This window comes from Dermacentor variabilis, chromosome 7 (genome assembly GCF_050947875.1).
Source record: "Dermacentor variabilis isolate Ectoservices chromosome 7, ASM5094787v1, whole genome shotgun sequence".
NCBI lineage: Eukaryota > Metazoa > Arthropoda > Arachnida > Ixodida > Ixodidae > Dermacentor > Dermacentor variabilis.
Window position 1 is genome coordinate 67823997 of NC_134574.1, and position 13878 is coordinate 67837874.

The window sequence follows — 13878 nt, forward strand, 5'->3', positions numbered from 1 at the left end:
AATTGCATCAATATGCGAGTACATGAACGCAAGGGCGTAGCCAGCGGGTGGTAGAGCGGGCAAGTGAACCCCCGCCCCCAAAATTAAACAGCGTTTCACTGCGTTTATGAGACCTGCCAGGACCCGCCATCTGCCCTCCGAAAAAAAGGAAGCCTGGTTAAGCCCCTGTATATAGGGGGCTTGCGGGCGCATTACAGCCTGGACGCGCACCAACGCATGCGCCGGAGAGCAGACGACGCACAGCCTGGACGCGAGACGCCGTATAGTGCAGACGACAGTTACACGCGCGATCACAATGGCCACGAAGAAACGGTCGCCAATCGAAACAGATTGACGGCGCTAGCTGTGCACTTGGCGGCTCTGCAGCAGCATCCGTCGGTGCAGCCGTAGGAGGATAAAAGTCATTTGCTGCACGTGCAGGTAATGCAAGGTCACTCGACCCGCGCCCGTCTGTCCCGAGTAACAAACAAGTCGACATTATAGCTACAGCAGCCCCGCGTACATATATTCTCGGCGTCTACCGAAGAAAAGAAACGTGCACCTCTTACTTCCTGCAGCAGTTCGGTTACACAAGGATGAGCTGGGCAGATTTACCGGATAATCAGTCACCGCGGTTAAACAAAGGACTCAGATTATAGGCTTACCTGCCTAGAAGGTGTGCATCGAAGTCATCCGGACTATACGGCAAGCTGCGTTAGGCTTAGTGTTACCTAGATCGGCTTACGTATACGGCAGCGGCGGATACAACTATACATGGCTTGCCTGACGCCGCATTGTTGTCTGAGGCTTAAGTCTTGCTAAGAAGCAGAGACCACTACAAATATACATACGAACCTGCCTAGTCCTTCGTGCGCCATTACAGGGAATTTCAACGCGGAAAGTTTCCAGCGGTATAAATTCACTCCTGCGCAAGCGCAACTAGTAAGTCTCGAATGCCTGTCAGCGAAATCATGTGCGCGCACAATATACAGGGTGCTCCAAGTATCGCGCACCAAAAAGACCTAAAAATAAGCAGCTGCAACGCAGCTGGACAGAACAAAGGTATTGTTGTTTGCCGTCGCTTGGAGATACTGAACACTTTTTTTCATTCCGCCTAATTAAATAATTAGTCTTAAATAACGAGAGAGAGAGAGAGAAGGATGCATAGAAAGGCAGGGAGGTTAACCAGAGGCAGTTCCCGTTGGCTACCCTGCACGGGGGGAAGAGTGAAGGGGGGATAAAGAGAGAGAGAGAGAGCGGTAGGGGGAAATAGAAAGAAATAGAGACGAGCAAGACCAAACCACGTACACTACAGAGCGGTAGGGGGAGGCGTTCTTACAGTCAATCGTGAACTTCTCAAATATTACAATTAGATGAAGAGTGCCAATGAGAACATTGTAGAGCGACATGAAAAACTCCCGATAAAGCTTTATGTGTTGCACAATACGTGCTACATAAAAGTGTTTTTCCGAGCGTAAAAGAAGCCTGCGAATACACGCAAAGTGCCTCGAGGGGCAATTTCCCGTGTATGTGGGCCGATACAGAGGGTAAAGCGCGGTCTAAATGCGTAGGAGTTTTTGCGTGGATTGGGTAGTCATCGTAGACGATATTCCGCCCGAACTTTTTAAAGTTTGCCCTCGGCACCCACATTTCTATATATACGTAGACGCTATATAAACGATCGCCAACATTTAGACGCAGCAACACCAGCGCTAACAATCTTGCAATAGTCGAGACAGGCAACACTGTTTTTAGATCACAGCGAGCTTTTTTTTTTTTCAGCCTCCTGCCGCTGTCGATTTCGCCTGCTTCCGGAGTTTACGTGAATTAAGTTGCTCGAAGCAATTACGCTACCGCTATACTCGTATGGCATTGTAAGTAAGTAAGTTTATTTGACCATCACGTCATACATGATGACGCACGGGGACCGAAGTAAAAGCTGTCTTTCAAAAGCTTGAGAGAGCAACGACCCGCCTTATTTGGCTGTAGCATACAAAGTGACCATAAAAAGAAGACACACAAAAAGAAACACTGCTCACGGCGGTCACATTGCACTACAGAACAATATATAAACATGCTACAGAAAAGCTGCATCTGGTACATAATTATTTTTTACAGAAAGAATTAAGCCATACATACATGGTAAAAAAAAAATTGAAGGCTTCTAACGGTTTACACAATGCAATGACATGGCAAAGGCACTTTAACAGGAAAACATAGGATGAATGCCAGCTATTATTAGCAGGCTGGCGCAAGTACCAACACAATTTGTTTTTCTGCATGCATATCTTAATATCTTACGCCAGCCCCGTCGTTCAGCAGATTTAAAACATGTTCACGGACACATTTCTTTTCTCGCACAACTTGATGCAGCATTCGTGAAATCGTAGCACGAGGTACTATTTGTAAACTTTACAAAAAAAGTTAGGGAATATCGGCAGTAGAGGAGCGTTTTTGCACTGAGCAAAGCGCGAGGTCGCGAGATCGAATCCCTGCCGCGGCGGCCGCACTTCGATTGGGGCGAAATTGAAAAAAAAAACATCAAAAAGAAAGAAAAAAAAAGCGCCCGTGTTGGGACACGTTAAAGAACCGCAGGAGGCCGAAATTAATCCGGAGGCCCCTACTGCGGCATGCTTCATAATCATATCGAAGTTCTGGCACGTAAAACAAAACAAAAAAGAAAACGCTTTCTTTTTCTTTAATTCTGTCCCCACGCAGCGGGGAATCAAAACCGCGACCTAGCGATCAGCAGCTTACTGGGCGGGTAATTAAGGTGAAAGCTAAGAATAACAAAGCAACGCCGCATCGCTTCACCACGAAAATACCGTGACCTGATTCACAGTGTGGACTAAGCCCGACTACGCCGGGCGCGACACATATTTAGGAGGGGGACGCTTGCAGTGAGGTCCTTTTTTGCCAAATTGTACGTAAAAAGCTCGAACGGTCTTCACTATGCGACCGCTAGACCAATGTGAACGAAATTTAACACATTTAAAACAGTCACGGTGTGTCGTCTCTTAGCGTGATGTTGTGTATTTAGACCCTGAGCATTTCACGGAAGCGGAAACAAGAAAAAAAAAATACGCTAGGACAAGACGTGAACTTTTATTGCTCCCCAAAACTAAAAACACGACTCACACAATTCTATAAATACTATCTCTGTTGGGTGTTTTGTACAGGATGTGGCTACTTTTCATGGCAGTGTTGCTTAAGCAAACTTCGTGTTGCCTTTTTTTCTTTTTCATGCTGAAAATTTTCGTTTCGACCAATGCTGCCAACAGCAGAAGAAAGAAATGCCCCAGCTCGAAAAAGGAAAATGCGTCCCCAACACCTTTTTTCAGAATGCGACAACTACATTTAAATGCGGCAAACGGCATTCGAGCCAATTCATAATTATGTGCACACAGAGCACTTCCGCGATTCACGTTCACTCGCGCGTGAAGCACCAGCGACGTACCTTCAGTTCAGGGCAGCACTGAAAGTGGTGTCGTCCGATATACGGGATGCCAAACTCACCCCGCTACCCCCACACCAAAGCATCGCGATACGTAGACACTGCGGTCAAAGCGACATCCTCCAAGGTTCCAAACACACCGGCGACTATACGCAAACTGCACCGCAGAAGTCATCGAAGCCGCAAAACGTGCCTGGTATATCATATTAGGCGTAAAAGGAAGAAGTATCCTTCTTTGTGACAATGGTCCTAACTGTGCAATGCACAGCGTGTGCAAAGGCCAGAAGTTCAAACGTGAGCGATTCCAAAACCACTCCAACAGGTCGTTTCATTTACAGTTTAACCTGCTCTTGTAACAGTTGCTTAACTGAGGCTCCGCTTCGGATTACCCCGTGCGTATATGAACAGGCTGCACAGCGATTTCAGGTCGCACCTGTGCGTAATTACGAGTAAAAGGCGTTTGCTGCTGTTCTCGTTTCCATTTGTAAGCACTGTACGAACAAATCTGGCGCATATGGCTACTGTTAAGAGACTGCACACGGAGAACGAATACACTCGAAATATATGTATGTTACGCCACACAAGGAGCACAGTTGACTTATGAATGAAAGATATCTTGCAGCAAGGATTTTTGTTGTTTTCCGAGTCCTGTGACGCATCTACCGACTTGTAACACTAGTGAAAACACTGGGAGAGCGAAGTGATGGATTGCTTAGAGCAGGTATCATGGACTATTTCTCTCCCTCCTGCGCCCCCCCCCACTTTTTTTTAATTGGGAAATAAAATTCATTCATTCATTCGTCAGGAGTACATGCCAAGTGTCGGAGCAACGCGTATTGTATGTGCAACGCTTTTCTTTCATTCCAAATGTCACTGTAAGATTAATTGTTGCCCTTTATGGCGGAACAGTATGGCAGCATGATGCCCTTTAATTGTTCTGTTATGTGTAACGTAGCGCCCTCTGTAAAAAAAAAATTAACTGAGACGTAGCGTCATCATTGTAAACGGACGAACTTTTCTTCTCTGTCGTGTATTTCTCTTGCTTTTTTTTTTTTTGAAGAAATATTAAGTCTGCCCAACAGTTCAAGAAGTTGCTGCATCCTCCTGAGGGCCCCTGTGCATTACATCACGCACTGCGCTAAGCCATTCTCAAGGTAAACTGCAGGGAGCGACGACGCAACCTATCCAGCCCGGATGTTGCGTGCGCAACTCCGTGAAAGTGGTTTAATTACGTTCTGTGGCACCAGCTTCCGAGAAAATTGACGCTAATTTGACATAGCCCGTTGAGTCAAGAAAATCAACCGCGAAGTCCGCTTCGACATACCTCGAAATGAAATTAAAATCCAGGATGCATCCGTCAACATGGCAAACCAACACCGCGTGATGATGCATTTTGATTTCTGTGTTTGGGGAATGAAAAGCAGTCTTTATCGTATCACACATAGAAATGGTTTCTTTGTATATAAGCACGAACGTGGAGCTTTTGTCATCTAACAGTGGTATTCAACTAATAAATCAGCCTTTTTCCTTTTGTTCCGCGTTAACGTATCAATCAGTAGTAAGAACAGACCCGAAAAGCGACACTGACACTAAGCTGTCTTCGGGACTCGGGAGGATATGAAGAGGTTGCCAAAACACTAAAACGCTTCTATTGCAAGAATTAAGCAGCTCTCTCGCAAAATGCGACTTTCAAGACTAAATGTTTACATTTTTTTCTACAGACTTGAGTAGTGCAGAAACAGCAACGACTGCCACTACGGTCGAACGCTTTTACAGCGAAGTGTTTGGGGCGTTCGAAATAATTCGCTATACAGGTCACTTCGTTGTAAAGTTCGCACACCGCACAGCTCGCAATAGAGAGAGACCGGGACAGATATTTTTCGTTACAGATATCACTTTGTTTTAGATGCGTTCGTTGGAGAGACGCTCGACTGTGCTCCGGCAACTGAATTAACGGTCTTGAGCACAGTGCATCTCCAAGAAAATAGAAGGGGAGTCTTTGTTTTCTAACCCCTCGCTGTGCGTTCCGGATGCGTTACGCTGTAGCAACTGCGATACCAACTAGCCAAAATATTCTAAGAAATGCATGTCGTGCATAACGCGTGATCAGGATGCCTGCAGGCCTCGCTGCGTTATAGAAAATCCCAACCGCCTTGCTGCCCGGAGCCTCACACGCGTCGTCGAAGAACACGCTACCGCATAGGGGCGGCCGTCGAAGAGCATTTAGGCACGAATGCAGCGGGCTATATCGGGCGAGTCAACGCGCCACACAGTCGCCACCGATTTTGAAAACGAATGGGAAACGCCCCCGATAAGGGAACAAGAAAGGATTGCCTCGCTAGCCCGCTTTCCCGATCACCGTCTCTGCTCGGCGAGCTCGTCAAGTTGCATCGAAACGGACGGACCGAACAAAAGCGCACGAGACAATCCGCCCCGATGAATGCGCGCGCGCAGGCCAACCGGCAGAGCTCGGCATGCAAGCACCGCATCGGCGTCACGAATCGTTGCACAAAGCCTCTGAAACGAGGCATAAAAAGCGCCGACGGCAGCACCAGAAGGTCCGTTCCGAGAGCTCCCACAGGCCGTGCGCTTTTGTGAAAGTCGCGTGCCGAGATGCCGCAGCTGTTCGGGACGCACGCGGTATGCCTTCCCAGCGACGCTCCCATTTATTGTTTTTGCGTTTCCCTACGCCGGTCCGGTTTCGATTGTTGCTTTGCACGGCGCACGTGTGCAGGGTCGGTACAGTTTCGGGTGATAAGAAGTAATGCACGAAGAACACAAGGCAACAACAATCGAGCGCTCCGTTCGACCGCCACTGCAGTAACGACGGGACAACGAAGAAAAAAAAAAAGACACAGAAAAGAAAGGCAACGCGCGGACAGTACCGGAACGCCGGCCGGCGATCGAAGGGAAACACGCCTTCTGTCTTTTCTTTTTTGTTGCCTCCCACACTTCGACCGCGTCAATCGGTCGATGTTCACGCGCTCGACGCTTGGAAAGTTGCGAAGGGAGACGTCGAATGATCTAACGACGACAAGACGCGTCATTTCGACTGTTAATAAGCTCGCTTGCCCGCCCGCAAGTGCGAGTCCTAAATTAAAGGGAGCCGAGCGTCTGTGTTTACCACATGTGTTGTTGTTGGCGCAAAGTACGAAGCGTGAAGCGAGGGAACCGGGAAACAAACCTAAACACCCACTTACCCCAAAAAACACGTTCTTTCGGAGCGTTTTAGTGTTAGGTCACGTCTCTGCGGCGTGTAACCGTGCAGGCAGTTTCAGTCGTAACTGACCCGCTTTTACATGCTGCGCCATACTATCCGATGGAAACAAATATGTAGCCATTTCACGTCGACGTGCCACCAGAAAGGCAAAAAAAAAAAAAAATGTTTGACCTGGCGCTCTAGAGACGATGCCCGACTTTTCACAGCATAGAACGACACGCTCTTAAACTGAAAGCGCCGGCGGCAATCCAGTGCGAAGCAAGCGATCAGAGCATTATAGATAAAGAGCACATAGAACGGACACACATCAGTCGACATTCAGCAGCTCGAAGAATATATATATATACTTGCCAACTGCATCGGCCTTCACCGGACAACCCCTACGCATTTTTCATTTCAAGCGAAAGCACGTCTACAGACCGCTGCTGCCGATGGATACACGCCACGGTACAGATGCGAGTGCGAGACCGGAAAGACGATGAGGGTAGGCGGGCGAAGACGAGAGTGTCCTCGACAACGCATGGGCGACAGCGGCAGCTGAGAAACAAACCTCGGCACTGCCGTCGCCGCTGTGTGGGCAAGAATGCCGTCCTCGAAGGCCGCTAAGGCTACGCCCGCTCGCGCTTGCTTGCGCTTTGCCCATATCGTCGAAAGGGTTACATTCATTCCCGCAAGCCACAGCTGAACTGAGAACAAAACTGACATCGCTAGGAACAGGGCTTTTGTCGATGCCGAGATGTGACAACAAAACAACAAAGCGTGCGGAGAAAGCCTGCGGATGCTCGCGACAGGCGCGCAAGCGCCTACGGTGTGTGAATTTTGTCCCCCAAAGTCTTCACGCCTGTGTGTTTCGGCTCTACGATAGCGGCAGCGTCCCGTAGGCGATTCCATCCCGCGCGAAGGATCCGCGTTCGTTTCACAAGCAGCTCTTCGCAGACTCGTACACACGGCGAAGGAGTTGTTGAAAGAGCGGCGATCCGATGCCGCAGCCGGCTGCGGCAGCAGAGCCGCATCGGAAGTAGCGGGGGAAGGACTCACATGAAGCGTTCCCGCGTTGTGGTGGAGTCCGCGGTTGGTCGGCGAACCGTTGTTGGCGGTGCCATATTTGCCGCCGTCTGCCGCCTTGGGCGGCAACGTCGCACCTCCCCGAGAGATCATTATTCCATCCTGCATTGACGTCGGGCTCACGGATGACCGTCGCGGCACATTCGGCGACCGCACGGGCTGCACAAGCGGCGGACTCGTCGTACGCACACACACAGCGACGCAGTCGCCACCATTGAACGCGCTGCGCACGGCCGCAGACGCCGCCGGGGAGGGGGAGCGCACTGAAGAGGAGAAAGTGGAGAAAGCGAGCTTGCCAGACTCGCCGTGCGCGCAGCCGACGAGAGAGAACTGGCGGCGCTGTCGTCGCGTGATGCCCCTCGCGATGCTTTTGGCCGCACTCGAGTGAGAGGTGAACGCGAATGCGAAGGCGCGCTCTTTTTGAAATGCCGTCGTTCGTTCATTCATTCCAAGTTTCGATAACTAATAATAATAATATTTGGGGTTTTACGTGCCAAAACCACTTTCTGATTATGAGGCACGCCGTAGTGGAGGACTCCGGAAATTTTGACCACCTGGGGTTCTTTAACGTGCATTTCGATAACTAACGTAAATGTGGAAAACCAATGAAGTACTGAGATGATGCCACTGGTCGTCACGAATTGCGTAGTAGGTTGTGACATGTATGCCCTCAGCCACATTCACTCTTTTTCGCCGCACTGACCTATCTATCAGTCAACATCGCTGAAAACCACGACGCTGTACAATGAGACGCCATTAAAAGAGCAACACCGATGGGTACGTAGATGTAGCCCTGTTGTTATTTGCATGGACAGGCGATCATCCCAAACATCGATGATAAGATTATCAGTTAGTTTCAGGATCACGGGGATGTCTTGTTAGCCCTGCTCTGCGGCAATCGACTATTCCCTGTATAGCTTGGTGTTTCGCTGTCACCACCAATCAACGTACACCCTCCTCCGCCTGACAAGTGCGAGTGAGAAGCAACCAAGTTCCAGTTTGTGCTCATGCACTGTGGGATACCCCGTATTCGTCACGCCACTTTATAAACATAAGCTACCCAGGAAGCACAAGTTGGCAAAAACCTAGCTCGGTACAGCTTGAGCAGGCTATAAGTACCTAGAGCTATGTCAAGCTATACTTAGACATATTCAAGCTGCTTAGCACTTGATGTCTTCAAGTCATATGTTGTGAAGGCAATAAGAAAAGGGGGTTGAATTTTCGAAGGGATTGCCACAGAAGATCCAGGAAGCCTCAGTTAATTGGTGGGGGGGGGGGGGGGGGGTACAGTCAATTTTCTTTAGTGCGGAAGTTGCCGGCGTGCTTCGGAAAAGGTGAGGGGATAGTGGCGTTTATAGGGGATAATTGCATTAACAAGGCATATGAAATTGCGTTGTAGCGTAATCAGCACCACCAATGCAGCGCGCACAAATTTATTCTTAGTAGATTTCCTACGCATCTTCTGAAGCGCGCACCTTCGCCTGTTCAAACCTGGTGCCACATTGATAGCATGCTGCGACTTGCAGCCCGTAAAGGGGGCGCATAATTTAAAATGAACAAGAGGAGCGAGTAAAAAAATTAAACTTGATCTGTTCAAAAACAAAGCTGTGCCTTAAAGTTGTTTTAAAGTGAAAATATGTAAGCATGAGAAAAGATTGGAGAGCTTCTCAAAGCGCAGTGCCAGTTGTCAAGGTGGTGCTACATGCAACGGTGCTGCTTCGCGCTCTTTTCTGCCGATTTCGAAACTTTGGGCAGCGGTGGCGGGCGAATTCGTTCGTTCTTTCGCTTGCTTAAACTGATTCGACTTCTCGACTCGAGAACTTCGAAGCGTGTTTGCAAGAACGGCAACAGCAACACCTTTATTTATTTATTTATTTATTTATTTATTTATTTATTTATTTATTTAAGATACCCCCAAAGGACGTCATTAGAGGATATTTGAAGGGTTCCTGTGATTTAAGGGTTCCTACTTTGCTGGAAATCATTTTAACGATTTGAACGACATTTAACGTTACAGATGGTTGGGCGTTCATGCAGTTGGTGGCCAAGCCTGTTTCAGATTGCAAGTTTTTCTTCTTAAGGATGGTTATCAGCATTTCCTTCCCCGTTTGCGCCTTTGCAACTTGAATATAGTACTGGCTTTCAGGCTACGATGGGAGCTGCGTAATTCCCTTACCAACGCGATATGAGGTTGCGATACTATATTCGTCACTATGTACTCTAATTAAACATGATCGCGTAAATAACACGCGCAGGCTGCGACTACAGACGAAAAAAAAGCGAAACAAAAGAAAAGAATTCCGCATGAAGGGCGCCTCAACAGCATTTGTTGACCTCCCAAAACAGTAAAAAAAGAAACAGCTAATCGTCCCACATGTAGCTCATGGAAGTGCGTCCACTCCACTATTAGTCATAAGGAAATGCAAAGGACACCCAGGGCAGGCTGCAAACATGTGCGGCCACCCAAGATGACGGCCGCCTTCAACTCAGGTCTCTTTTGTACAATGATGAGAGTAAAGAGCAGAAGTTTAGGATGCTGTTTCCATGCAAGCCACAAGGTAGTAAAACAAGATCAGCAGCAGCTCATAAGAATACATTGCCACATTTCATGAAAATTGAACATTTAAATCGATTCGAAAATCTGACGGGCTAAAAATTATCACTTTTACACATAAGCTGGATGAAACTTGCAATTCATTGTGTTCATTGTTCATTGTGTGAAATGTGAAAAGCCTATCCGCAAATCGTGGTGAACGTTAAATTACTGTTGCATGTATTGTTTTGATTGAATGGGTACGTATAACTATTCAAAAAAAATTATTTATGATTCCTTAACCGTCAGTTGAACTTTCTTCTGTTTTTACTGTGTGGTTCTTGCGCTGCGCTATACCATGTGGCTGACAAGACAACTTTGTCGCTTGCAGTGTTGTCACAGAGTGGTGTGTACTCATAAAATCTGCATATTACTACATTTTTGCTTTTCCGAGCACATGAATCTTTTTTTCTTTCTGAGCACTTGTCTTCGCTCGGAGGTCGCATTTGAAATTCTGTGTAAGCTATCGCTGTTCACATTACATTCTACCTTTCTCACTGCAAGAGGAATTCTACCTTGGATGAAGTGATTCATAGCTGTCATTAAATGTGAACTTGGACTTATGTAGGCCGGGTTAACTTGGCTGCAGAGCAAAAGCCATGACAGCAAATTTGAGACAAGAAACAAGGCTGAAATAAGGTGCATCTTGTTTGTTGAATAGTGAGCTATCATATTTAAACTGTTTCCTCTACATAATTCCATGAAACTTAAGGCTGTTAATAGCCATTGTGCTACTATTTTGCAATTCTAATTTAAGTAATCGTTTGTGTTACCTGCGTCAACTGATCAGTGTCTTCAGAAATTCAAAGACGGCTAGGAACGACCCGACGTGAGCTAATAGGCTGTCACACTCTGTCAGAACGGTGGCGGACTGGCTGGCAACACTGCTGCTCGAGAATCATCTGTGCCTCAGAGCTAAACGTGATGCATTTTGTAAATTTGATTACATAAAATTCAGCTGTGTTCTCTCGCATATATGAAAGTGAGCTATGCTTGCATTTATTGGCGGGGAAGCTCACCTTCTCAATTTATTTAAGTCTGAACTCAAGCTTGCCAAATTGCGATGGTTAAATGCTGTCAGCCTCAGGAAAGGAAGCTTTATGTTATGCTATTTGTTAGTACGAAAAATTGCCTTTCCCTTTAGAAGTTTACAATATCCAACGTGAATTTGACATCATGCAGAAGAACGATGATAAGGTTGTTTGCGATTGTTTGCGCTGACGAGAGAGTACTTTGTTTTTTTAGGCGTATATACCACAAAATTTTTGTCCCGTTTTTATACCAATAATAGATAGCGTCCACTCAGTAATTATGCTTTGGAGCCTGAATCACTTGTTTAATAATACATAAACATTATTAATTTATATACTACATTTCATTGTTACAGCTCAAAACGTGCGCGAAGTCTAATGTGGCTTTGTACGTGAAACAGAAGTCTATTCATGTGGCCAATACTCGACGTGGTGGTCCCATGGCATCAGACAACTGACGTATGCATACACTCTATGACTATACTGCGAAAACAAAGATGATTGAACACTCTACGGGATAAAAGAAAAGAAAGTCCTCCTGCATTTCACAAAGAAGGGCGAAATTGGAAGGGTCAATTTTACGGCTTTTAGTGATACGGTCGTTATACTACTGTCAACTACTGCAGTGAACCATTTATGTCGTGCTTGATAGTGACTCCGAATGAATTCCAGCTATGGTTTTTGTGATGTGAATAGTCTTCTACTTCACGTATAAAATAGTGCTGCATTTGGAGTACATTTTAAACTAGCTTCATAAAATGTGATGTAATAGTTCTTTGTACTGCTCGAGGAACTGAGGCTCCATGTCATAATTGTGGAGTCGGCAACTACCTAAAAAGCACAAATGTCGGATAAAAACTTTTTATGTCAGTGTTCCTTTAATAAATTTGTACTTGGTGCATTAATCGATTTGATAAGAGAGCAATAATTTCGATGCAGAATTTGTTTTATACTGCTGGTGCATTGTTTTAACTCGTGCACAATACTAGAAACCATTGAGCCCACCAATCCCTGCGTAAGCAGCTGCATCTTTCCCTGAGGCAGCACGAAGTAGGAAGCTCCGTCACTGTGATCTCATCGACCAAATTTACAAAACAACTGTACAAAAGTCCCAGTTCTCCGTAGACGATTGTAACAAAGCATTCCAGGGTGAAAATCACGCCTTTCCGGTTAGCAGAAATGGTGGGCCTCCTAGTCCAAACATGGATCTTGGGTTTCTAATGATCTCTTTGTCGTAGGTCAGCCACAGTTCAGTTGTAATTCCATATGGTAACTTTTTAAACCATCGCAAATCAGTTTTGTGTGGGGTGCGACAATATTATAGTTCTTGCAGCTGTGATTAAGGCAAAATAAGTCTCTTAGAACACTGGTAACCGGAAAGATATGTCCAAGAGAGCATTGTGAATGCTCCTTTGCTGCCTTTTAAGCTTACAATTCCGTCCAAGCATTAGCCAGTTCTTTCTCTGCACTGTTTGTTTTATTTCAAAATTAAGTCTACTAAATATGGTGGTGTTCCTAAATAATTGAATTGGTCTCTGTACCAATTTCAGAAACATTCGAATTACCATTTTAGCAAGACAATTTTCAATTTTTAGTGAATTGATAATTAACATTTCTAAATTCTCTGTAAAGATGTCGCATCTACTAAGGATCCGCTCTGTTAGTTATATTCGTAGCAACCATAATGAATCACATTTGTATTTGCGAAATAAACTGGATTTTTTACTGCTTCCTTAAGCATCTAGGAGCAATCATGCAAGGTTGTGTCAGTGTAAAGACAGGAAACAACATTTCTGCATGCTGTTTTATCTTGCTTAATATGCACTCTTCACACACTTACACTCAATTCTGCTGCAATTAGTACTATATGCAACCGTTTAGAGTGCCGCTTACATGAGGTGATAGTGTAATTTATTGGCTGTATTCGATCGTGGAAATGGTTTGTGTAGTTTTTGATTATCAATCCATGCATTTTCATACCAGCGCAAGCCTACTGGCCCATAAGATGCACACGCAGTATAACCTACTCTTGGCCTCTGGAACAAGGGAAATACAATCGTGCATTTGTTGCACTATAGCAGACAGACATGCTTATTAAGTGCACTGCTATAGCTGGCATGCATGGCATGTTATACTAATTCTGATCCACTAGTATCACAAAACAATGGTCCTTTGTGACTAAAAATGTAGAACAACTTACAGACATGGAGCTCGAACTTTGAGAATGACTGAACAAAATGAGGGGAGTGCAATGCATTACATGCACTCAATGTGTGCTTAGACTGAAACGCTAAACTTGTTTAAACTGTATCCTACATTCTTAAAAATAAAGGGGCATTATGTGAAGTCACTTGTTCTGCTGCACATGCGTAACGCCAGATGTCATACTTTGTATGAAAACCTCCAATACTGTTTCCTTACCAAATGTGGTACACATTAAAGATGGCTAGTGCTGACGCTATTTGATCACTACATGTGCATATACTTGCCCGAGCTTAGGCGAAAAGTGTTGTCCTGCAGTTTACAAGGAGTGAGG

General features: G+C 45.9%; 1 protein-coding gene across 2 annotated transcripts in view; it reads right to left on the reverse strand.

Annotated features, from left to right (window-relative positions):
- LOC142587498 (acyl-CoA:lysophosphatidylglycerol acyltransferase 1-like) overlaps positions 1-8043 on the reverse strand; it is a 150942-nt gene extending 142899 nt beyond the window's left edge. For both annotated transcript variants that reach the window (XM_075698553.1, XM_075698552.1), the window contains exon 1: positions 7692-8043. In XM_075698553.1, the coding sequence (XP_075554668.1) occupies positions 7692-7826 (135 nt within the window). In that variant the 5' untranslated portion in view covers positions 7827-8043. The remainder of the gene's footprint in view (positions 1-7691) is intronic.
- Between the last annotated feature and the right edge of the window lie 5835 nt (positions 8044-13878).